The following is a 26,101-nucleotide window of genomic DNA, read 5'->3' on the forward strand; positions in this document are numbered from 1 at the left end:
CGGGGACTGGTTTGCTGGTAAATTTTTCGGAACTCTTGGTGCCGTTGGAGCTGGCTTCCTGTCTTGTCCTGTTTTAACTGCTGGTGGAACTATTTCTTTTCTATTTTCTTTTTCTGGGCCTCGGAGAGGGCATTCTTTCCGTGAGTGGCCAAGCTTCTCGCATCTAAAATATGGAGAAGGTTGGCCTGGCGTAACTTCTAACTCTCACGTCTCCGTAGTGGGCTTGAAGTACTATTAGGTTGGGTATTTGTGGACATTTGTATTACCTAGACGGAGGTCTTTGAATGATCTTACTTGGCCTATGTCTGTCATTATTTCAATGAAGTATTCATCAGAGTAGGAGACTGGAAAGTCATATATTGTGAGGGTGAGCATTTTGGCGAAGCGTTTATGGAAGCGGTATGTTATTCCCATGTGGGTGTGGTTCTCTGCCTCGAGGATTTTTGTTTTGGTTGCTTTTGTGCGTACGTGTACGGGTCGTTCTTCTTCTTTCAGGTATATGGTTAGGATGTCATCCCACTTGCCGAGTAGGTCAGTCAGGCACTTCAAGATTCCCCTGTCAGTTAATCTATCCGTGCTACTGACCGCCACGTGGTAGGAAACTCGGCTTGTCTCTTCTTCTGGTACTACATAAGTTTTAACTATCGGGTCCATGGTGACTGGGTAACTGGTTTACTGGAAGACTGTATAACTGGAAGACTGGAAGACTGGATAACTGGAACACTGGAACACTGGATCACTGGAGCAGCAGGTGTTAACAGGGCGAACGCTAATTAACAACTGAGTGAGTGAACTGATAACATAACTACTCTAATGTATGAATTTATATCATATATAATGTACTTTTAATAAACTTGTACATGTATAAAGCTTTCACTTTTATTGGAACACACTTCTTGGTGAAGTTAGTGAAGATTACACAAGTTAACAAAATGGAAGTTGTAGGCAAGTTGAAATAAATCGCGCTGTACCGGAAATAATAGTAAATGAAATAAAAATTGTCCAGTCCGTTAAACTGTTATTAGAAGTCAGCGCGTGTCAGGACGAACAAGTCTATGTACACATGTAACCAAGGACAACGTGGCAGCGAAAGTTCGCGTGCTGACACATGGAGTAATGTAATAACGTTATAAATTTATTACCGTGATTTGTTTTCAAATCTTTCTGTATACAAATGACGATATATTGTTTTTTAAACCAATATTTATGCGTGTAAATTAAAAATGTGCGTATGTCGCCTAAAATAGACAGGCGTGTGTTCGATAGTGAAGAATGTACTGTGTGGATAGGTACGCACGCGGAGTTGCCGAAATCAAAACACAACACAAACTACCGCGTAGAAAATCAACACAACCATCGATTTGACGATGTGAAAGCTATGCACGCGGTTGACCCGAAACGCAGAATTAATTTAACAGGGCCTAACCGTGTACGAATTTGCTTCTGAACGGGTTAACTGACACTCTTTCAACTTGTAAATTCCAAATGCAAACTGCCATAGACACTTAATTGAAAAAAAAACATTCCGTTTCCAATAATTATCACAGACACAAATATTAATTTTGATTGTTTTATCCATCAACACACAGACACAGAGTAAACACATCTAACAACCAGATCTTATGAATTCGAGCCTCTTCAATAGTTATAAAGCACATCAAAAAGTGTAGAATAAATTACCTTACAGAAAAATCATGCTTTATAAGTTGTTAAAGGGGCGTGAGGCTATTTAAGGAATGAACCAAGAATGTTTTACAATCAACAATGCTGATTGTTAGCCATTTTCTAACATTTCTTCCAAGTTGAAACTATATGCTTCACGATTTTTGCACGAAGCTTAAATTATTGTCACAGGTAAATGCCAAAATTTCTATCGGAGAGATTAATTCCAAAGAGCTATTTCTGCATGGCAGCACGAACTCAGTAAAATTTTATGATTGCCGTCGCAATTCAGTCTGAAGAACAGTTCCGTTTGACTTTTTAATTCCACCTTACTTGTTGTTCTGTAACCCCTAATCTAAAATGCTCTTTCGATCTAATCTAATATCGTACATGCCACAAAAACATCGAATTAACTTAATTATGATATCCCCATTCTTTATTAAAAATTAAACTTAAATATATGATACAATTCCTTTTTAAATTGGCTTTCTCTGAAATAAAGTTTGGCAAAGTTATGCGTTACATATAAGCATGGAATGTATTTAGTAGGTTTTATTTGATCTTCAGCAAAAAAGTGTCGTCGTTCTATAATAATAAAAAGAAATAAAGAGTTCGAATTAGTAGTTTATTATCACGTTTTGTCTTACAAAATAGACATATTGTTAGCTTCTGACACATGTGTATTAATTCTACAAGCCTTCTGTGTTTATTGCCACAGATAATCGCACTACCCTTCAACCCAAAATGCTTTCTATAGATCCCATATTGTGTAATATATGATTGGTGCAATACCCATTGCGAAGACATTTAAACAAAAGGATTTAATCAGGGTAGGGAGTCAACGTGTACACACGTAAATCAGATGCGTGAGATTTATCATTCGTGGATGTGTTGTCAGTGTGGGAAATACTGTTTTAAATGGATATATAAATACACGTTTTATGATTGTGGACGAAACGGTAAGCTTTGCTTCGGAACCGTCCCGTCCCCATTAAACATCCAACATCTGTTTCACTGTAGTGATCTTGAAAAATAATCCCCGGATAATGATAGGCATTACAGATACCTGCCGTCGTATGAATCCTGAAAAATAATATTTCACCGTATCGCAACAGGTCAGTATTAAAACTAACACTTATTACAGTATTTCAACAATGTGTGGCAAAATAGACATTCAGCGGCAAAACTGAACGATGACTAGGGTTGTCACGATTAATCGGTTTAGTCGTAGTCGATTCGGTTTCTAGCTCAAACCGATTCAGATTTTGAAAAATCGGTAGTCGTTTCATCCAATTTATATTGATACAATTACATATAATATTTGACTTTTACTGTCTGCTTAACACACTACTGTACTGAATTGCTGCATATTAAAACCGTATTGAAACTACGTCTTTTAAGGCTCAATGCAGAAATTCCCATTTACAGTGACACAAACTCGATGTCGCATGGAATTCTTCACCTTCCATATTAGGAATGGCTTACTATGAAATGTGTAAAATGGTTGATTTTGGCGCGAAATAGCTGTCAACAGCCACGTACGCCAATAACAGACATGATAATATCACGGAACTTTATAATACATGGACTGAATGCATGCCGCACGAGACGGGGAAGTTGGCGATGTTACAAGCGATAAACTACCAATGTAATTTTGATAAAGTAATAGTTTTGAAAGAAGACAATTCTCCAACAATATAATCGAAAGATTCCCTCACAAATTCCTCATGTATGAAATAATTTTAAATCCAGTTGTATTTTGTTATTTAATTCACAATCAGAATGTGACGTTACTGTGTCCGAGACGCGAATAAACAGTTTCCAAACCAGACATTACCAGTCAGGAGGCTCTTCTTTTCTCCTCCCTCGGCATATGTTGCCGCCTTTTTTAAAGACACGTTTTTTTTTTTATTTGTACTGTCTTGTGCGGGTTCTCTTGTTGTTTTCCGTCAATATGATTATCGCTATATATGTTAAAATATTATGTACAGGAATTGTTGTGATCTATTGCCAGTATTGGATTTTTAATTAGCAGTTCTGTGAGGGTAAGTCAGAACTCGGGGATGTCTACTCTTACTCAGTCCGATGCGTAACTAAATATCAAAACTAATGACTTGGTACATGTTGTTTATTGCCAATTTAAAAAATGTATTCCAACATCTCTTTAGCTCAAACCCAAAGAAATGTATTAAAATGATATACGGTAAGCTATTCAGTGCTCACGCATATCAACAATCACAAGGGAAAACCCCTGTAACGCAGTACAGACAATGACATTATTAGCCAACGAAAGAAACATTTATTTTACATTGTTATAGAATTTATACGCCATCCGATTAATCGGCACCGATACGATTTTTGGCTAGCCGATTAACCGATTCAAGAATTTTGTAATCGTGACAACACTAACGATGACCAACAACTAAACAAATCGTAATATCTGAACATCGCACGTGAAATTAGATGTTTGACAACAAAATTGAACACCTTGCGTAATTGGACACATTGACTGATTTTATTCACGGCTCGGGAAATTGGAAGGTCCAACTAATTATTGAACAGTCGTGCTAATTAGTTGGGACGCTTATAATTCAACACGTGTCGAGAAACTAAACACTAGTTAATTAGACGCTTAGTAATCAAAATTATACAGTGAGATTAAAATTCAATAGAAGTACAAATTGAGCACTATTCGCCGAAATTCAACAATATTTATGAATAATTGGACACAGAGTAGAAATTAACGCTATTTACGCCATATTAAACGGTACCAATGTTACAGTGTAAATATAAATGAATTCGAAATATATACATTGTTTACATAAATCATTCAGTAAATGGACATGAATATGGTTATCTACCCTTATAAAAAATGAAGGCGAAACGACATGTTTGTAAACTGTTCTTTGATTGGTTTGTAGGCCAAAGCTACAATCAATGCAAGGGCGGATAATTTGAAATCGTGGAAACCTAGGGTATAGTGGAGTAGAACTGAATGTGTACACTGGGGATACCGAGGATGATAAGGTCAATGCCTTGATGGAGTTCGATGATAAACATTGTCTGCATATAGTATGTAGAGAAAAGCAGTCTGATTGGTTAATGCTTTGGGGCACGATAACTACAGGTCACAATTTTTATCCGATTTCAATGAAACTTGAAATATATGTTTATCACCCTAAGATCTCGGTTCCTTTCAATATTGGCATGTATCGGACCGTAACTTCATGGATTATGGCCCCTGATTGTACGAAAAATCACATTTTTAGCTTGTGAACACTGTAGAGGTCACAATTTTTATCCGATTTGGTTTAAACTTGAAATGTATGCTTATAACTCAAAGATCTCGGTTCCTTTCGATATATTCGTGCATATCGGAACGTAACTTCCTGAATTATGGCCCTGATTGTACGAAAAATCACGTTTTTAGCTTGTGGACCCTATAGAGGTCATAATTTTTATTTGATTTAAAAAAAACGTATTATTATATCACCGTTACACCCTAAGGACGACTAAGTTTGAATTTCATGAAAATCGGCCCAAAACTGACAGACAAAATGGCCACCGTTCGTTCTCAAATAAGGTAAAAATATGGTATATCAAGGTTGTGGACCCTATAAAGGTCACAATTTTTATCCGATTTTGTTCAAACTTGAAATGTAAGTTTATATCCCAAAGATCTTGGTTCCTTTCGATATTTGCGGATATCGAATTGTAATTTCCTGAAGTTTGGCCTTTGATTGTAGGAAAAATCACTTTTGTTTTAGCTTGTTTTCTATCCATCTCTCGAAAATGTGGGTGTATCCTGCCTGGCAGCCGCTGGTTAATTAAGTGAGAGTGATGAAACTCGGAGTATAGATTCATTATATCATTTACCTTGACTAAGTTCGATGATGAGAATTTTCTGCTTAGGAGCGATAAGCAATTTGATTGGTCAAGACTTTGGAACATAACAACTCTGCTTTTACCTAAGGTAGAATGTTTAAAAGTCATTCCACGAGAAAACCATGCAGAAGGTGGGAAAGCGGGGGTCGGCAGATCAAGTTCATCTCGGGGGGGGATTTTATGGACTCCTCAAGACTACTTCACAGCCAGGAAGGCCGATCTCAAAATTTCACCGTTATTGAGAAACAGCCTCTGGGTGATTTTTGGCCAATTTTGCCATTTTTCAGGTCATTTTTGATCAATTTTCAGCATGGTGGTGATTGGTGATGTTAGTGGGGGTCTTCCTGTGCCCCAGTGTGAAGACCATAAAGTCGCATCTATTCTTTGGGAGTAATGCTCAGCAAAATTGTAACATATGGCGACTAAAACCGAAAATATACACCTGCGAAAATTAGCTCTATTTTCTATGATGCGGGGGTAGGTAAAAATATCGAAATGGTTTTATGCACAGCTCGACACACTCTATCGATATAAAAAATAAAATCTCTGTCACCTCTCTTCAATCAATGCGAAATAATAAGTCAAAGTTTGTGAATTTTCCCTATTGTAATCTCTCATTCTCTGTGAAATGGCAAACTACTTTCATTCAGGGTAAGCCAGCTCTCTATGTTTCTTCACCAAATCACTCGTAGCAGCTTAAAACCTGCTCGTGCAAAACTAGTCTCTTTGATGATGATTGGTATCCAATCCATGATGGCCGTGCCGGAGACTTCAGAAAATTGTGCTTTTTCTTCATTTTGGCCATAGAATGTGGTACATATCCCAGATATGAGCAATGAAATGGCTTAATGGATTGAGAGAGTGTACTAAGGACATTAAGGCCCGTCCTTTAGCACATTACATAGCAATAAGTGAATTGAGAACCGAATGGCAGCTTATTTCTTGACGAAGTGGGATTTTTGATCTTGATAAGTCGATTCTAGATGGAAAGGTGAAATGTGCATTTTCCAAAAGGATGTAAACAATATGCTGTCCATAATGACAGTCTCTTTGATGATGATTGGTATCCAATCCATGATGGCCGCGCCCTAGACTGCAGAAAATGGTGCTTTTTTTTTCATTTTGGCCATAGAATGTGGTACATATCCCAGATATGAGCAATGAAATGGATTAATGGATTGAGAGAGTGTACTAAGGACATTAAGGCCCGTCCTTTAGCACATTACATAGCAATAAGTGAATTGAGAACCAAATGGGAGCTGATTTCTTGACGAAGTGGGATTTTTGATCTTGATAATTCGATTCTAGATGGAAAGGTGAAATGTGCATTTTCCAAAAGGATGTAAACAATATGCTGTCCATAATGAGGAAATGGGCTGTCAGAAGAGCCATGTTCCTACACCACCTCAGGTTAGTTCTTCAAATAAATGATACGACATAGGGTCAAAAATTAAACTTCATCATGGAATCATTTTCTGAGCCCCAAATAAACCTTGCCATGCCCTTTAAAATTTGTATATGAAAGACATTTCTATCAGGGGCCACCTCTCAAAATATTGTTGATATCAACCCCAACGTGTATGGGCCATTGAAAATTTTCTTGCATCGAGTCTCCGAATGATGGACTGGCTGGTAACAGGGACCCCTGCAAATACTTTGAAAATTATTTTATGTGGCTTGGTTGTTTCAGGTTTCTGTTGGAACTGATGACATCCCTCCCACTGCTACATCATCTGCAGCTACTGGTAATGCTGCTTACATTCATCATCAATCTACTGCTACTACATCATCTGCAGCTATGGGTATTATTTAAACTGCCACGCTGCCTTCTCCTTCTGTATTGGTAGCGACACCAGTAACAGTAATGACGTGTTCTGAATTGGGTATTAGCCAATGAAACGGTCTGTTACGGCAAGCTTTAGGCATGTTTTGCACGGAACTGTGGGTAAGCCCCTAGAAGCATTAATGCTGTTTGGTTAATCAAATGTCTAACGTCATAGGCTCACTTGCCGCTCGTAAGACCTCTGACGTGACCTATCGCAACAACCAGTCAGATCTTCATGTAGTGTAGGTCATCGAAAGTATAAAAAAACGAAACGAAATATAGATCTGTATTTTAATCAGATTGGAATATTTTGAGAGATGGCCCCTGATAGAAATGTCCTTCATGTTCAAATTCAGTTTTAAAAGGCCAAGCAAGATGCATTTTGGGATCCGAAAATGATCATATGATGAAGTTGAATTTTTGACCCTATGCCATATTTTTTATTTGAGCAACTACCCTGAGGCCTTGTAGGAACTTGGCTCTCTTGACAGCCCATTTCCTCATTATGGGCAGCATAATATTTCCGGCATATACATAGAATAGAAGAAAAAAAATCTAAAATTAACAAGAATTTTTTAATGCTGCCAAAGTTTTAAAAAAGCAGAGAGCTGACCTTTAGTAAAGGTATTACAGCTATATCAGACTCAATGCAGTTGGTTTGAGGACTTCTATAATCCATCGCTTTTCTCTGTCAACTGGAGTATCACCGCACAACTGTTTTCTGCTAATTTGATTGTGGTCGAGCACACACACAATGTTTCCATCGATATTTTAAAGACACAATTTCTTCCCTCACTTTATCAATAGTATTTTATTTCACTTAGCCGTTCCAATAGGAATAAGTTGATTCCAAGTGACACAACGCGGTCTCTGTATGGCTTCTCCTTAGATGTGGCAGCATGCATCCTTTTGGAATATTCCATTTAATGCAGCCTCGTCAAGAAATCAGTTCCCATTCTGTTCTCACATCACTAATTGCTATGTGATGTGCTAATAGGTGGGCATTAATGTCCTTAGTACATTTTTTCAATCGTATGAAGTGATTCTCTTGGTCATATCTGGGATATGTACCACATTTAATGGCCAAACATGAGGAAAAACTGAATTTTTGTGCGCTTTCGGGCACGGCCATCTTGGATTGGATACCAAAGAGACTAGTTTTGCTCGAGGGGTTTCAAGCTGCTACCAAACGGAGAAAGCTGGCTTAACCTGAATTTTGCTGATCATTGCTCCCAGAGAATAGATGCGACTTCATGGTCTACACACTGGGGTACAGGAAGACCCCCACTAACATCACCAATCACCACCATTTTCATCCAAACCCTAGACTCGCCACAATAGGTGGCTGAAAATTAACCAAAAATGACCTGAAAAATGGCAAAATTGGCCCAAAATCAGCCAGAGGCTGTTTCTCAATAACGGTGAAATTTTGAAATCGGCCCTTCTGGCTGTGAAGTAGTCAGGGGGAGTCCATCAAATCCCCCGGAGATGAACTTGATCTGCCGACCCCCCATCTTCCCGATTCTGCAAGATTTTGCATGGTTTTCTCATGGAATGACTCTTAAAACTTGATGTAGATGTTCATTAGCTGAATGTCTTGACTGAGTTCAATGATTAACATTTCGAGCTAAAGCTAAGTAGAGCTAAGAAATTTCATTGGTCGATGCTTTGGGACAAGATAACTTTGATTCTATCTATAGAGAGTGATAAAACTTAATTTACAGTTGATAATCAGTTTGATTGCTTGATACTTTTGAAAAAAATAAATGTGCAATTAATTAATATGTGTCATCTATTTGTTTTGGGATTTCGGCGGGGGACATCAGCCTCACTGTTGGCTTTTTTAGTATAATCATTAATTTTAGAAAGGTGGTCAGGAAATTATTTGATATTGCATAAATGTGAAAGAAATTAGGTCTAGATACACAAGATTAAATGATACCCGAGTTACATTGATAGCTGAAGGTGGGTTGTCACATGTTATTTGAAGATTGCATGTTACAGTTCAAAATTATTTGATCATCGCCAATTTAAAATAAAGTTTAACTACTATATTGATTAGCACCAACAGTAAGAACTTAGTTAATGACGTGAATAATCAAAGGCTTTATTGATAACTGTACGCTGGCTTTTTTGTACTAACATTTTCGTTCTTTTAAAATTGTTAAAATAATTTAAAACATTGTAATGTTTTCATGTGGACGTATATTGTTGTCGCCTCTGTCTGTCGGTCTGTATGTCCGTTCACATTTTGTTTGTGGACCCTCTTCAGGTCACAATTTGTATCTGATTTTGACGAAGCTTGAAATATAAGTTTATACCCCAAAGATCTCATTTTTTCGATATTGGCATGTATCAGACTGTAACTTCATGGTTATGGCCCCCGATTGTACGAAAAATCATGTTTATTATATGTCCACATTTTCATGTGGCCGTATATTGTTGACACCCTCGTCCGTCCGTCCACAAAACTTAATATGTTTATATCCAAAAGATCTCAATTCCTTTCGATATTCATGCATATCGGAACGTAACTTCCTGGTTTTTATACGCCCACATTGAAATGTGGTTGTATATTGTCGTAGCCCCCATCCGTACGGCTAAAGTTATCATCCGATTGACTTCAGATTGATACACAGAGTTTAAGGTCAAATCAGAACTAACACAGTTATATGGGAAAACAATCACTTGTTTATTATACACAAACACGACGTTCCGATAAGTATCCTCTTATCGTCATCAAGCACAATGACATTTAGTGTGTGTGAGTTAGTTGTATTTTACGTCCGCTTCCACCGAGGTAATATCGCAGACAAGACACTGGAGGGTCTATATATATAAATCTACAATATGAAGCCATACTTATAATTAATTGTTATTAATTATTAGAGGAGTTTGTTAATTATATTTACCGACAAAGAGCTTGATTACACTACAAATAAATAAAAATATAGATAAACATGCATTAAACTGTTAGAAGAGTTATAACAGTTAATAGGTGTTGAGACCTGACAACCAAGTAAACACCACTGGATTGACAAGGATTTCGATGTACATGAAACCATAGTAATATAGTCCCTAAGGGGTGATGTCGGGGTGTGAAGGTTGAAATGAAAATAAACTTAGGGATTGAATAAGAATTAATTACAACATTATGAAAAGTCCATGATTGATTAAATTTAATTTCATTTTTATACGCCCACATTTTCATGTGGACGTATTATGCCGTCGCCCCTGTCCGTCTGGACATTCGTCTGTCTGTCCGTCCGTCCGTCCGTCCGTCCATCGTCCACAATTTCTTGTGAACGCTCTAACGCCAAAAGTTATCATCCAATTGTTTTAAAATTGATATATGTTGTTTACATTAGTGAGATGAAGAAGCCTATTTAATTTCAATAATTTCCGTTTATTACGTCTAGAGTTATGCCCCTTGGATGGGGTTGGATGGCTGAATGATTAGCATGCGCGCGCTGTATCATAAAGTCTGTCATTGAGTCGACTGGCGTGGTTTCGAATCCCCTGTTGTACGTGACAAGGAGTAGGGTCGCCTGTCCAACCTCGTGGGTTTTCTCCGGGTCCTCCGGTTTCCTCCCACTGCTAAAGACTCCTACGCGCAAGCGAATTATTGAAATAAAATTAAACCATATGTTAGTCCCGAAATGACCTAGTTTGTGTCGAGTGGACGTTAAACCTCATTTCTCTCTCTCTCTCTCTCACTTTGTTGAACCTTGTGAACGCTCTAATGCCAAAAGTTATCATCCAATCTTTGTGAAATTTATATGCAATATTTAAGTTAGTGAAACGAAGAAGCCTATTGAATTTCAACAATTTCCGTATATTACGTCTAGAGTTATGGCCCTTGTTTCACTTTATTGTCCCCCGCCTTTCGAAGAAAGCAGGGGACTATTAAAATGGGTTCGTCCGTCTGTCTGTCTGTCTGTCCGTCTGTCTGTCCGTCACACTTTTTGGGACACAATAACTCTCTTCCTAATTGAGCTAGAATGTTCAAACTTGGTGTATGTGTTTATTAGGTCAATGCCTTGATGGAGTTCGAAGATGAGCATTTTCCGCTTAGGGTAAGCAGAGATAAGCAATTTGATTGGTTGATGCTTTGGGACACGATAACTCTCTTCCTAATTGGGCTAGAATGTTCAAACTTGGTGTATGTGTTGATTAGGTCAATGCCTTGATGGAGTTCGAAGATGAGCATTTTCCGCTTAGGGTAAGCAGAGATAAGCAATTTGATTGGTTGATGCTTTGGGACACGATAACTTTTAATTGAGCTAGAATGTTCAAACTTGGTGTATGTGTTTATTAGGTCAATGCCTTGATGGAGTTCGAAGATGAGCATTTTCCGCTTAGGGTAAGCAGAGATAAGCAATTTGATTGGTTGATACTTTGGGGCACGATAACTCTCTTCCTAATTGAGCTAGAATGTTCAAACTTGGTGTATGTGTTGATTAGGTCAATGCCTTGATGGAGTTCGAAGATGAGCATTTTCCGCTTAGGGTAAGCAGAGATAAGCAATTTGATTGGTTGATGCTTTGGGACACGATAACTTTAGTTCTAATTAAGTGAGATTGATGAAACTTGGTGTATAGTTTCATTACAGTAATACCTTGACTAAGTTTGATAATGAGCATTTTCTGCTCAGGGTAAGCAGAGCGATACGCAATTTGATTGGTCGAGACTTTGGAAAACAATAACTCTCCTACTGTGATTGTTAGACTATAAGTAAAGATATACTGTTTGATTGTTCAATACTTTGTAAAAGATAATTTGTGATAAATTTATATGTGTCCTCTAATTATTTTCCTATTTCGGCGGGGGACATCAGCCTCACTGTTGGCTTGTTGAACCTTGTGAACGCTCTAACGCCAAAAGTTATCATCCGATCTTTCTGAAATTTATATGCATTATTTAGATTACAGAAATGAAGAATCCTATTGAATTTCGGCAATTTCCGTTTCTTACGTCTAGAGTTATGGCCCTTGTTTTACTTTATTGATCCTTGTGAACGCTCTCATGTCAAAAGTTATCATCCGATCTTTCTGAAATTTATATGCATTATTTAGATTGCTGAAACGAAGAAGCCTATTGAATTTCAGCAATACCCGTTTATTACGTCTAGAGTTATGGCCCTTGTTTCACTTTATTGATCCTTGTGAACGCTCTAACATCAAAAGTTATCATCCGATCTTTCTGAAATTTATATGCATTATTTAGGTTACTGAAACGAAGAAGCCTATTGAATTTCAGCAATTTCCGTTTATTACGTCTAGAGTTATGGCCCTTGTTTCACTTTATTGATCCTTGTGAACGCTCTAACGCAAAAAGTTATCACCCGATCTTTGTGAAATTTATATGCATGATTTAAATTAGTGAACCAAAAAAGCCTATTGAATTTCAGCAATTTACAATAATTACTTCTAGAGTTATTGCCCTTGTTTCACTTTGTTAAACCTTGTTAATGCTTGATTGATGATAGTTATCATCCGATATGTATGAAATTTATATGCATCATTTAAATTTGTGAAACCGGTCTATTGAATTTCAGCAATTTCCGTCAATAATTTCTAGAGTTATGGCGATTGTGAACTTTTGAATGACAAAAATGATCATGTGATCATGTGATCTGTATGATATTTATATGCATTATTTAAATTAGTAAAACGAAAAAGCCTGTCAAATTTCAACAATTTCTGTAGATTACTTCCAGAATTGAGACCCTTGTTTCAGTTTGTAGAACCTTGTAAACCCTCAAACGACAAAATGTATAATCTGATCTGTATGGATCTGTCTTGTAAAGGCCCCTAATTACCTACAAAGGAATAAATATGCGACAACCCTTGATGACCGCTCGGACGATTTAGCTGCTGTGGGCGTATGTTTTGTTGCCTGGCAACCTATCTTTGGATTTGTGGAATAAATTTCTGAAGAAAAAAAAAACCATGATGCGCCAAATTCAAATATGTTTTAAAAGTTGTAGTGTTGTGTTTATGAATATTGAACAATGAAGTGTTTGTGTGTTAAGAACTTTAGATTCCTGCCTCAACGATTCTCTCTTTATTTCTGAAATAGAGTAACTATTAAAGATCTGTTTTGTCAGTACTACTAAGTATTTATGAACTGCATAATATGGTTTAAAAATCACAATTTTGCTTTAATTTTAAAATGGCAAATCACATGATCATTATTTATCAAAAATTATATTTATATTCACTTACTATCCAACTCACAAGGATACAGTCTAGTCGATCAATGGCCCATACAAAGAATAGAAGTGAGATGTTACTAATAGTTACAATCTGTTGTAGTTGATTTGTTGCATATAAAACAAAAGAAGGTCGATCAATGGCATATACCAGTGGCACACCAATATGATTATTTCTGTTGATTGTGTTTGTTATCTAAGACCAGTGATTCTAAGTGTACCGCAGAATTTTGAACGGCACACTAAGAAAATACAAAAAAAACCCACATGATCCCAATTGAGTATTCGCTGGTGTCTACTGATAAGTTCATAGCTGTGTTTTTCTTTATTTAGTTTGAGTCATTCTATTTTTCTATGACTACTCTCTATCTACGGTTGTATGCCGTCTGACTTGCCATGTTATTATTTTGCAAATTTCAAATATTTTTCATATATATTTAGCCATGTGTGCCGCTGTTTTCCTGTGTTCAAAGGTGTGCCGTTGGCAAAAAGAGGTTGAGAACCACTGTCTAAGACATATTCCAAATCATGTATTTCGTTGGGAATTTTACTGTTTTAGAAATTTTTCTGGCAGATTCCACTTTCCCTACCCTCATTTTGGTGAACAATAGATGTGAGATGTTTAATCAATCAATTGTCTATACAATTTATATGGGTGAGCTGTTCCTGATTATAGTATTATAGTTGTTTAACAAAAACAGGAATTCCTGCCCCACCGCTACTGGAACAAATATAATTGATCAGTAGTTTGGATATGTTCCCTCTTACATGATTAGGACATAAAACATCAAAGAAATGTATAAATGTATCATTAAAATATCTTATTGTGCAAAGAATTGGACATATATATGTCATCTATCCTGAGTTACAGTAGTGTACAAGATTATTTGATGCCAAAAAAAAAAAAAAAAGATAGAGGAAATTGCTCAGTGTTTCAAGTAGTTTCCAAAAGAGAAATTATAAATTTTCTATATACAGTTAGAATACATTATTTCATTGATAAATAGTATGTACGTAAACATGTTAGTGAATATGTAAATATAGTTACACATGATTGAGGTGTTTTTTTTACACTTTTACATGAATTGATCATTGAATATGCCTGGAGACTGAGGATTCTACTTTTGCCTAAAAACCACTGATTATTTTCAAATATAAATTTTTGTTACCTAAAAGTGGCTTATTTTGCTCAAAAGAGAATATTTTTGGACACATATTGATCTAATAATCATTTAATAATAAACTGTCCTAGCATTTCAAATGGCATTTTACATTGTTATACAGTGCTACACTAGATCCTTTACAGGAAAAACTGATAATGGGCATGAAATGTAGTCACTATTTTTAGTATTTAAATTGTAATTTTTAATAATTAGATATTGTCCATAAAATGTAATGTACATATAATTGTGTAAAGACAAGTAAAGTTTGCACTGGGCTCAAAAATAATTTTGACCTAATAGGTGTTATGTGTCTTGACCATTTAAGACAATTTGGTCTAGATATATGTAGTCCTCAATTATTAAAATCATATAGTAAAAGTCATAGGCGGAGGACTGGGAAGTTCTAACTAGCTTAGTTTTCAAAAGTCGTTGCAACTCACCGCTGTGGAAAGTTTTAATATTTATTTCTCGAGAAATAACCCTAATGTATTGTAAACAAAACTGCCACACTCCAATTTATGTGCCAGAAACGTTTTAAACAAATAATCTAAACGACAGCATTTTATGTCCTCGCAATAATAAAAGTAGTGAGACGGCGAGCTTTCAGCCAATGAAAATCTAGTAAATAGCGAATAACAGTAAATACACGTGACCTTAAGGAGAATTTAATAGATCAATGTCGTTGTTTTGCGATGATATATTTAGGTCAATTTTTTTTTAGCCAAACTCGTTGTAAATCATATTTCTAATGAAAAGAAAGTGCGCACTATTAATACTGGTATTTACCGGTGTCGGCTAAAATGGAATAAGTGCATAAATGTGAAAGATTTAGGTCAGCGATGACTCATTGGGTAGAGTGTCCAACTGACAGCTGCTTACCACTTGGCGATTATGTCACATGTGCCGTGTTTTTGGACCCTCCACCCCATCAGACGGAAAGTTTTCCCCGATGCCAGACAAGCTTTACCTCTCTTACTCCCGTGAAGCCGCTGTCGGTAATACCTGACGGGCTTGTCCTCTCTTAACAAATTTTAAGCTGTTTGTAGCCTGTGTAAATGTGATGAATCAATTTATTATTCTTAAGAAAGTAGGCCTACACGACACTGTGGAATTAATATTTGCATGCATCGTGTTTAACGTCCCACCACAGCTCCGAGTATTAAGATAATTTGAGAAGGGTTGGAAATGTTGTTTGATAGCAATGATATAGGCCTATATATAATCAAATATAAATATAGATAATTGCCAAATATCAAAATCAATCAAGATGTGTGAAGCTATATTTTATTAGAGGCTCTCTTCCTACTGTAGTCTTTGCGTATGTAGACATACATACTTTGCATTGTCGAGTTCACCCTAATATTAACTGGTTAGAATAGATCCCCTAAGCCCACCCTTCCTTATCTCTAATAAAGTCGACACTGTAGCATCCAAATAATATAACTATGCATAAATAAAATGCAAGGCCCAGCACCCCCCCCCCCCCCATACACTGCTTAATAACCGAACCCTCCATATAAGGTTGGAAATACCTTTTAATATCAATATACCCACAAAAGCACCCCAAATAAGGTGTGACAATGTAATAACAATTAAATGATGCTTTGTGGACAGTTATTTGTGTTTGCTAAATTATGACTTTTTGAAATTAATGCATAGGTATAATACAGGTTGTGTTCTAACAACTGGCTAAAATGTCCCTTGTTTGTCCATTCCCCTATTTTAAAAAATATATATAGACTACTTGGTCTTGCTCAAAGGAGCGGTCTATGGGAGTTTTAAAAATAAATTATTTTTTTTAACATTATTTATTAAAGATAATTGGATTATAGAGCAGGCAACCCCACTCTCCAAAAAAAAATAAAAAAATACAAACATATAAATATTACAATCAAAACATAATGAAATTACAATAATAAATCAAATACATAAATAAACACATATATATATATTATGTACACTCACACACACATGTACACACTACATATACACTAATTCATTGATAATTAACATCAAACAACTGAGAAAAAATGTACCATAATAGACTAAAATAAATATGTATGCTGCACATGTCTGATATATAAAGAAATAGTTAAGATTTTTAATACATGTAGTTCAAAATTTAAACATTAAAGTAGCTAAGTCTCTAACTCAATATCATCCAAAATCTTCAACTTTGAAAACACGATTTATTTGTCAAATTAAATCAACATTCATGTTGTGATGTTACCGGAAAAAGATGGGCTTTTGATATCCAATATTTAAGACAAAATAAACATTTTACCATTTGTACACGAATTGTGTACCATAATGCGCTTCAGCCCCAGTTGTATCAAGAGACTCGAGGGATGAGGCTAGACACATTGCACCAAATCAAACGGCGTATATAGACTGGAATAACCAGACGCTAGAAATTTGCACTCGCTTGAGACTGCTGGCTTATTTCGCCGAACATAGATGATTTGAAATTGGAGTAAAAACGGAAACCATTGAATGTAAATCAGTTTATATACATTCATACTACAGTATTATATGCGTTGCGACCCACTTTTGTCAATTTCTAGGTCTCAAGTGTTAGCGATTTAGCTCCTTTAAATATTACTGTAATGACTTTAATTGACAAAAGTTCTGATTTTAATGAATATGGAAAAAAACAGTATGTACAAGCTCTGTTGATAAGATATGAATTTATAGGCTTGAATCAGCATACAATAGGTATGTAAAAACATCTTTACAAAGTCATTTTAAAATTTAATAAAACATGTTGATTTTGATTTTATAATTATACTAAATCATTCATAGACTAAAGTGTACAAAATATGCATAATGAATTTGTTATGGTTAATATATGTTATAGCGAGTTCAATGATAGGTTCAATATTAACAAAGATTACTTGAATTGTAAAACTGTTCAAAATTTAAACTCGACTAATGATACAGATTTAAAACATTAGTTTTACTATAAGATAAAACAAAATTATAATCATCATCATCATTATCATCCATAGCCATCTCTGTGGGTGTGGAATTTTGACAGTCTTTACATCCACATAGATCTGTACATGTGTGAATTTTTTTTTTGAGCAATGCAATCTCTAAATGAAATCAAAATCTAAAATTGCTTATTTAAATAGCATTTCCGCCTGTAGGATCAATAATCTTTGCAGATCTTTTTACGGCTTAGACTAATTGCCTTTGATTTTTCTGTAAAGGCTATTCCAAACTATGCTCCCACAAGACGGCAGGTTTTGTTTTAGACCAATCACCGACGGAATATAAATTTGACAAAGTTCCATGGAACCTGACTAAAATGATTCTAATAAGAATGTAATTTTAAATATTATGTGCTGTACTCCATATTTCTAATATTACTTGATTTAAAATGATATTTCATAACCCTTGATATTATAATTAATGACTAATGTAATTTGTTAGTTATGTTTCATAAAAATGTTTTGCCCTTCACCAGTTTAGGCTTCAGTTTTGTTTTAAAACTTGAAAGTTTGCCCACCACTGGTTTGCAGGATACCATGTATTGTGAACAAGTACATTATTAATTTCTTAACAACAACCAACGTGAACACTCACAGCCTAGAAAAAATTTAAATACTAAGACTAAGAAAATATTAATAAGAAAATAACTAATAATAACATACAAACATACCTTCGAACACATCTCGATACGTGATTGCAATGTTTTTTTCTTCTCCATCCAAAGTCTGTCACTGTTTTGAATATTCCACACAATGCCTCCAGGTGTTGCCGTTAAAAACCAGTAACTTGCAGGGCTGTGTTGCATTCTGATGAATAAGGCACTTCATTTTTCTGGTCAGAATGCCAGAAAAATGTGTCCTTGTTGACTATAATACGCCATGATTGAAGGATCGGGGCTAAACGTTTTCTTTATTTTGATTGGCCAAAATGGCACTCGGCAACAAACTTCGCGTGTATTCCTACGCGTGTAATGTTTATTTTTTAGGTGATTAGGTTAAAAAGAATTCCATTTTTAAAAAAGAATTTTTAAATACTGGCACATGCCGAATGGAATGTGTGGAGATCATGTTTTTTAAATTAGTACAAAGATACGTGTAATTTAAAAAAATAAAATCTCCCACAGAGGTTGTTGCAACGAACTTGAACGATAAATGTCTTCGGTCTTTCGCCTATCAGGACCATCAGAATGAAGAATTCCATTATTTGAAAACATTGCAGTTGAATATTTTGTTTACGTTTTAAATCTTTCTTCATATAGAACTTGATGAACTTGGTGTTGAAATATGGACACTCATTCGAAACTGTGAAAAGTATAGAATAGAAGATTCCAGAAACTCAATTATTCAGCAGAAAGAAATTAGGAATTTTATGAATTCCATTTTGAATATATTAAAACTAAAACAGAAAACAGATCAAAGAAACAAATAAAGAAGGAAAAGCTGTCCAAAAAAAGAAAATGATATGAATGTCTACTTAAAGATACATTATGGGAGATTCGATAACGAGTTGGCAGTTCTCACTATAATGATTAAAAACTAGATAACGTAAAGGCAATTTGCTGAAAATTTCATTCAAATTGATCCGCTATGAACCAAGAACTAAGCGAATGAAATTTCTGCCTAGCCTTGGGTCATCATTACTAAAGTCAGTGTGATAAACAGCATAGTCTCGATTATCCATTTAATCGTTTAATCGAGAAGGAAAGTTATGCAGTAAATCGGCTCACAATCCACTTAAGATCGCAGGCTAGCGATGCCATGTAGAGTTGATTATGGTCTGGATAAGTTACACTAGGGACCGGGTATCATTCAGATTTGATGAAAAAAGGAAAGAAACTGAGCTTACCATCTATAATCTAATACACATATTCAGTTAATAGATTGCCATGCAGAAAGTGTTAACTACCATCAAGATTCATCAAAAACCGCCCAGTTTGTGCTACCGTTTAGTTTGATATCGGTTGTCTAGTTTATGAAACTAAATGGTCATAAACTGGATGACCAATATCAAAACTAAACTAAATGGTCATAAACTAGATGACCGATGACAAAACTAAATGGTGTTTCTTAAACTAAACGGTAGCACAAACTGGGCGTTATTTGATGAATCTTGATGGTATTTAATACTTTCTGCATGGCAATCTATTAACTGAATATGTGTATTAGATTATAGATGGTAAGCTCAGTTTCTTTCCTTTTTTCATCAAATCTGAATGATACCCGGTCCCTAGTGTTATTTAATATCTAATTAATAATTTAGATAACATTTCAGGCCGAAAGAAAGACCTGCAATAGACAGATTTAGCTCTTGCATAATGTATGTTTAATAAAAAGCGCAGGAAAACTTTACAAGAAAATATAGACAAAACAAATGATACAGTAAGACAGCAGAAGCAGTGCAGTTACATATTTCCACAGAAGATGTAAAATTATAACAGAAATAAACTAAAAATTTATTTTTCTACATTTTTCAAAAACAATGTTGTAATATGGGAAGAAGAAAGTACTGTAATCTTGGAAAAGAATATAGAAAGAGAAAAAAAAAGACTTTGTACATTTCATACATAGATCGTAGTGTTTCAATGAACTACAAGCGATCTTAAAGCACAAATGGTAAGTAATTTCTGGAAACTGTATCTGAAGCATGTTTTTGAAAGGCTTTGCTAGTTAATAAAATCCTTATTAAGTTATTATTTCATTGCAATATACCTCAATTACTTTTATTTTTATTGCAGATGATTGACCTCAACAATTACAATAAATAACGGAAAAATCAGATTTAAGGGCAATTCATAGCTGATTTGAAAACAATTAATTTTAGAATATTTAAAAAAATGCCAGGGCTTAAATGATCAGAATGATAAATAAAGAACTATGAAATTTTGCATTGAATAGCATTTTATACTTTGATATATTGATGGTAAGTTTCACACACACACACCCACACCCACACCCACCCACCCACACACACAGGTATATATGTAACAACTAAACATAAATATTATGGATGTTGTTCTGTAGCATAAGCTAAACAAAATACACATCCACATTTTGCATTTTTAAATTGTCCTCAAAACTTAAATATTTTAGAGATAATTTCATTTGATTGGTTAAGAGAATTTATCTTGTGACCAGTGAAAATGCTTTATCTTTAAATATTTTCCTAAAAGAGGACCCAAGGTCTATCATGGTTACTAGAAATTTTAAAGGTTATCATTCTTTTGTGATTTTAGAGATGGAAATTTTCAAGTTCGTTTGAATCAGTTTATAGCACGAAAGGCAGATATGTTGTTCAAAGAAAAAGAAACTGACACAGAAAAAGAAATTCAGAAATTATCTAATGAGGGTAAGACTAGGGACTAATAAATGGAGATGGAACACTGAGAGTATATACTAAGGCATAATCCCAGTGTTTATCTAATGATGGTATAACTAGGGACTAATATATATATAGATAGAGATTGGACACGGAGAGTATATACTAAGGCATAATCCCAGTGTTTATCTAATGATGGTATAACTAGGGACTAGTATATATAGATAGAGATTGGACACGGAGAGTATATACTAAGGCATAATCCCAGTGTTGATCTAATGATGGTATAACTAGGGACTAATATATATAGATAGAGATTGGACACTGGGGGTATTTACCAGCGTATATTTCAAGAAAATATCTAGTGATGGTAAGGTTAATGAATAATAAATGTAGATTGAACACTTTCACTTTTAAATGGTATTTACTAGGTTATATTGCCATTCGAATTACATCAGTCTATAGAAATGAAAACATGTAGAGGATCACCTAATGGTATCTACAAGGGTATATTCCCATTCCCAACTATTTAAAACAAACATATTAATTAGTCAAGTTTTATAATGAATTCCATCACACAGTTTTTACATTACAATTATTGAAGTGTAATAATCTTTGAATTATATTATGTGTTTGTTTTTGTTCCAGATACATATGCTATCATGCCTCCCATGGAGTTTTTTATGGGAATATCCTATCTCAATTCAAGGAAACATTTCTTTAATGTAAGTAATTTGTTTATTCATTTAATTATTTTGGGTCAATGAAGATAAGGAGGTAGGGGTGGGGGGTACCACATCGCCATACACACAACTTTTGCTTGACACCCCTACAAGTCTACAGAACTACTAGGTTAATTTACCATGGGGTCACCCCACCCATTATTGACAATGCTTGATGAACTCCACTAAAACTATCAATCTACATTCCTGTATTTAGTATAATGGCTGATTGGTATCATGTTGTGATGATATCACAACACTTCTACCCGACATCACAACAACCCATGGATGCTGTTTTGCCTGTATATGCTGAACATGTCCTAAGCATTTAGCAAGTTGGCAAATGTTTGTCCAGGAATATGCCCAGTCGGACATCAAGATATTTTTATACGCCCACATTGAAATGTGGTCGTATATTGTTGTCGCCCCCGTCCGTCCGTCAGTCCGGCGTCCACAATTGCTTGTAGACGCTCTATTGGCTAAAGTTAATATCCGACTTTAAATTTATACACAGTGTTTAAGGTCATGAGACGAAGAAGCCTATTGATTTTCAGCGATTTTCAATAATATTGCCGGAGTTATGGCCCTTGATCACTTCAAAAAATCTTGTGGACGCTCTAAAGGTCAAAGTTAATATCCAATTTACTTTAAATTTATACACAGTGTTTAAGGTCACGAGACGAAGAAGCCTATTGATTTTCAGCGATTTCCGATAATTACTGCCAGAGTTATGGCCCTTGAACACTTTGAAAAATCTTGTCGATGCTCCAGAGGCTAAAGTTAATATCCGATTGACTTCAAATTGATACACAGTGTTTAAGGTCATGAGACGAAGAATCCTAGTGATTTTCAGTGATTTCTGATAATTTTTGCCAGAGTTATGGCCCTTGATCACTTTGAAAAATCTTGTGAACGCTCTAAAGGCTAAAGTTAGTATCCGATTGACTTTAAATTTATACACGGTGTTTAAGGTCATGAGACGAAGAAGTCTATTGATTTTCAGCGATTTCCGATAATTATTACCAGAGTTATGATCCTTGATCATTTTGAAAAATCATGTGGACGCTCCAGAGGCTTAAGTTAATATCTGATTGACTTTAACTTTATACACAGTGTTTAATGTCATTAGACGAAGAAGTCTATTCATTTTCAGTGATTTTTTATAATTACTGCCAGAGTTATGGCCCTTGATCACTTCAAAAAATCTTGTAAATGCTCTAGAGGCTAAAGTTAATTTCCGATTGACTTTAAATTGATGCACAGTGTTTGAGGTCATGAGACGGAGAATCATATTGATTTTCAACAATTTCCGATAATTTCTGCCAAAGTTATGGCCCTTGATCACTTTGAAAAATCTTGTGAACGCTCTAGAGGCTAAAGTTAATATCCGATTGACTTCAAATTGATACACAGTGTTTAATGTCATTAGACGAAGAAGTCTATTCATTTTCAGTGATTTTTTTATAATTACTGCCAGAGTTATGGCCCTTGATCACTTCAAAAAATCTTGTAAATGCTCTAGAGGCTAAAGTTAATTTCCGATTGACTTTAAATTTATACACAGTGTTTGAGGTCATGAGACAGAGAATCATATTGATTTTCAACAATTTCCGATAATTTCTGCCAAAGTTATGGCCCTTGATCACTTTGAAAAATCTTGTGACGCTCTAGAGGCTAAAGTTATCATCCGATTGACTTCAGATTGATACACAGAGTTTAAGGTCTTGAGATTTTCAATGAATTTTTATGACTTGAACAGCTAAATCCATGATGTTAAAAGTTTCGTATACTAAATGTTAGCATGGGGCAGAACTTTATAAAAACCAAACAAATTCTAATGGTTTTCTTATAATTACTTAATGAGTTGTTACTCTTAATCAGATTTTAATGTATTATAAATGTTTCATTACCGAAAAAAGTAAAAATATGCGACAACTCTTGTTGACTGCCCGGACGATATAGCTGCTGTGGGCGTATGTTTCGTTGCCTGGCAACTATCTTTTTTTTTTATAAACAATATTTATTCAGAAACTGAGGGGATTGGGGAACAGGCGAAGCCTATATAAACCCTATATATAAACCCCTCTCCCAGTTACAAATAAATTACAATAGATTGAAAAACAAAGAAAAAAGTAATAGATAAGAAGGAAATTTTATATATATATATATATATATATATATATATGTGTGTGTGTACACATAATAACCCATAAAAATATTTACATGTAAACATAAATTTGAAATAATTAAAAGTCGCTAATTTTTTAAAATTTAAATCTTTCGGTTTTTTTTCAATGAAATTATGCACCTGGTTAAATAATGACACGTTTTTCTTTGTATGTTACTGTTTCCAATCCATATAGTAGCACTTTAATGTTTTGCTGTGTCAGAGGTAGAGTGTCAATTGTTCTATGGCGAGCATCTGAATACAAGGAACATATAAGAAGATTGTGATAAGGATCTTCTATTGTATTACCACATAAACATTCAGGAGTATTTGAAATATGTCTTGTAAATTTATGAAAGTTTAGATTACTGCAGCCTAATCTTAGTTTAGTATGTATAATTGATTTTTACGTTTGCCAATATAATAAAAGAGAGGTATTTTAAATTTATGAAAGTTTAGATTACTGCAGCCTAGTCTTAGTTTAGTATGTATAATTTGATTTTTAAGTTTGCCAATATAATAAAAGAGAGGTATACTATTCAAAAAAAGTAGGGGATATTTGATTTTTAAGTGTTATTAAAGTCACCTAATGAAACTGATGAAGAAACAAATGACAAAATGAAATGAAGTTCACATTCATCGATTTATTCCAAATGATCGTTAGACTAAGTAAGGCACAGACTGACCATTATAAGGGTAAAATGATACCCGGGGTCAAACAGCAAAGTTACCACAGCATCACAACCAAGTCAGTAACGGGTAAATCCTCCTCTGTTTGCCAAACAAGCATTGATCCGACGTGGCATACTCCTAATGAGACGTCTAAGGTCATTTTGGTCCAGATTGTCCCATTCCTGTTGCAATGCAGCAGCAAGTTCTTGGACATTGGCAGGACGTTGTTGACGTAACCTCTGTCCAAGCATGTCCCAGACATGGTCGATGGGGGAGAGGTCGGGACTCAGTGCTGGCCAAGGTAATGTGGTGATGTTCTGTTGTTGGAGGTAACCTGTAACAATCCTGGCCCTGTGACATCTTGCGTTGTCATCCTGGAAGATGAAACGGCGGCCATGACGTCGTGCGAACGGCACAACATGGACTGCCAAGATGTTGTCCCGGTAGTACTGGCCTGTAACACGCCCTGCAACAACATGTAAAGCCGTTCTTCCAGCAACAGTGATGCCTCCCCACACCATAACAGAACCACCCCCAAATCGATCATGTCTGATGACGTTAACGTCTTGGAAGCGCTCGTTTTGACGACGCCACACCCTCCTACGTCTGTTCAAAAAATCAACAGTGAACCTTGACTCATCTGAAAACATCACATTGCTCCAGCGTCGATTATCCCAGTGTTGACGATCCCTACACCAACGACGTCTTGCCTGAATGTGATGATCTCTCAAACAAGGGATCACGCGAGGACGTCGGGCGCGAAGGTGACCCCTATGCAGTCGATTCCGAATCGTCTGGCCACTCACTCTCACACCAGTGTCTGTTTGAAGACGAGCGCTGATCTGATTTGCTGTGATGACACGATTTCTCAAGGCCAAGGTACGGATAAATCGATCCTGGGCTTGAGTTGTCGCCCTTGGTCGACCTGAGCGTGGTCTGTCCTGTACAGATTGTGTATCACGGTATCTGGACCATAGTCTGCTTATGACAGACTGAGAAACATTCATCGTCCGCGCCACAACCGCCTGTGTTGTGCCGATCTGTAGCATGCCAAGGGCACGTAACCTTTCATTTTGGGTAAGCCGACGCATATCAAAATTTGTTTTCTGGTCACTAAAACAATTAAACTGATGTTTCCACCCTGGAATTCAATGCCACAATGACTGTAACATTCAAAGTCAGAGTCGTGCAAATCTTGGGTTGGACCCCCATGATGATCCCAAGCATCACCTGCATTCCATGCGGTAGCTATTGGTGCATTTGGGCGTCACATGTAACTGGAAATGTTTCTTCTGTTAGGTTCTATAGTGACTTTTTTCGTAGTCATTTGCATATTTTAGTATTATGCCCCCAAAATCAAATATCCCCTACTTTTTTTGAATAGTATATTTTCAGGTCATGTTTGGAGAGTTCTTGTTTAAATTTTGAGAGTGATAAGACATTTGTTATGGACGAATTTAGGCTGTTCCAGAGTTGGATAGC

At 35.6% G+C, this 26,101-nt stretch overlaps 1 protein-coding gene across 3 annotated transcripts in view; it reads left to right on the top strand.

The window, feature by feature from the left end:
* The window catches only part of LOC126830719 (serine/arginine repetitive matrix protein 2-like), a 324,241-nt gene that overhangs the window by 51,888 nt on the left and 246,252 nt on the right, over window positions 1-26,101 (top strand). For all 3 annotated transcript variants that reach the window (XM_056103535.1, XM_056103533.1, XM_056103536.1), the window contains exons 3-4: window positions 20,976-21,088; window positions 21,707-21,783. In XM_056103535.1, the coding sequence (XP_055959510.1) occupies window positions 20,976-21,088; window positions 21,707-21,783 (190 nt within the window). The remainder of the gene's footprint in view (window positions 1-20,975; window positions 21,089-21,706; window positions 21,784-26,101) is intronic.

Source organism: Patella vulgata, chromosome 1 (genome assembly GCF_932274485.2).
Source record: "Patella vulgata chromosome 1, xgPatVulg1.2, whole genome shotgun sequence".
Taxonomy (NCBI): domain Eukaryota; kingdom Metazoa; phylum Mollusca; class Gastropoda; family Patellidae; genus Patella; species Patella vulgata.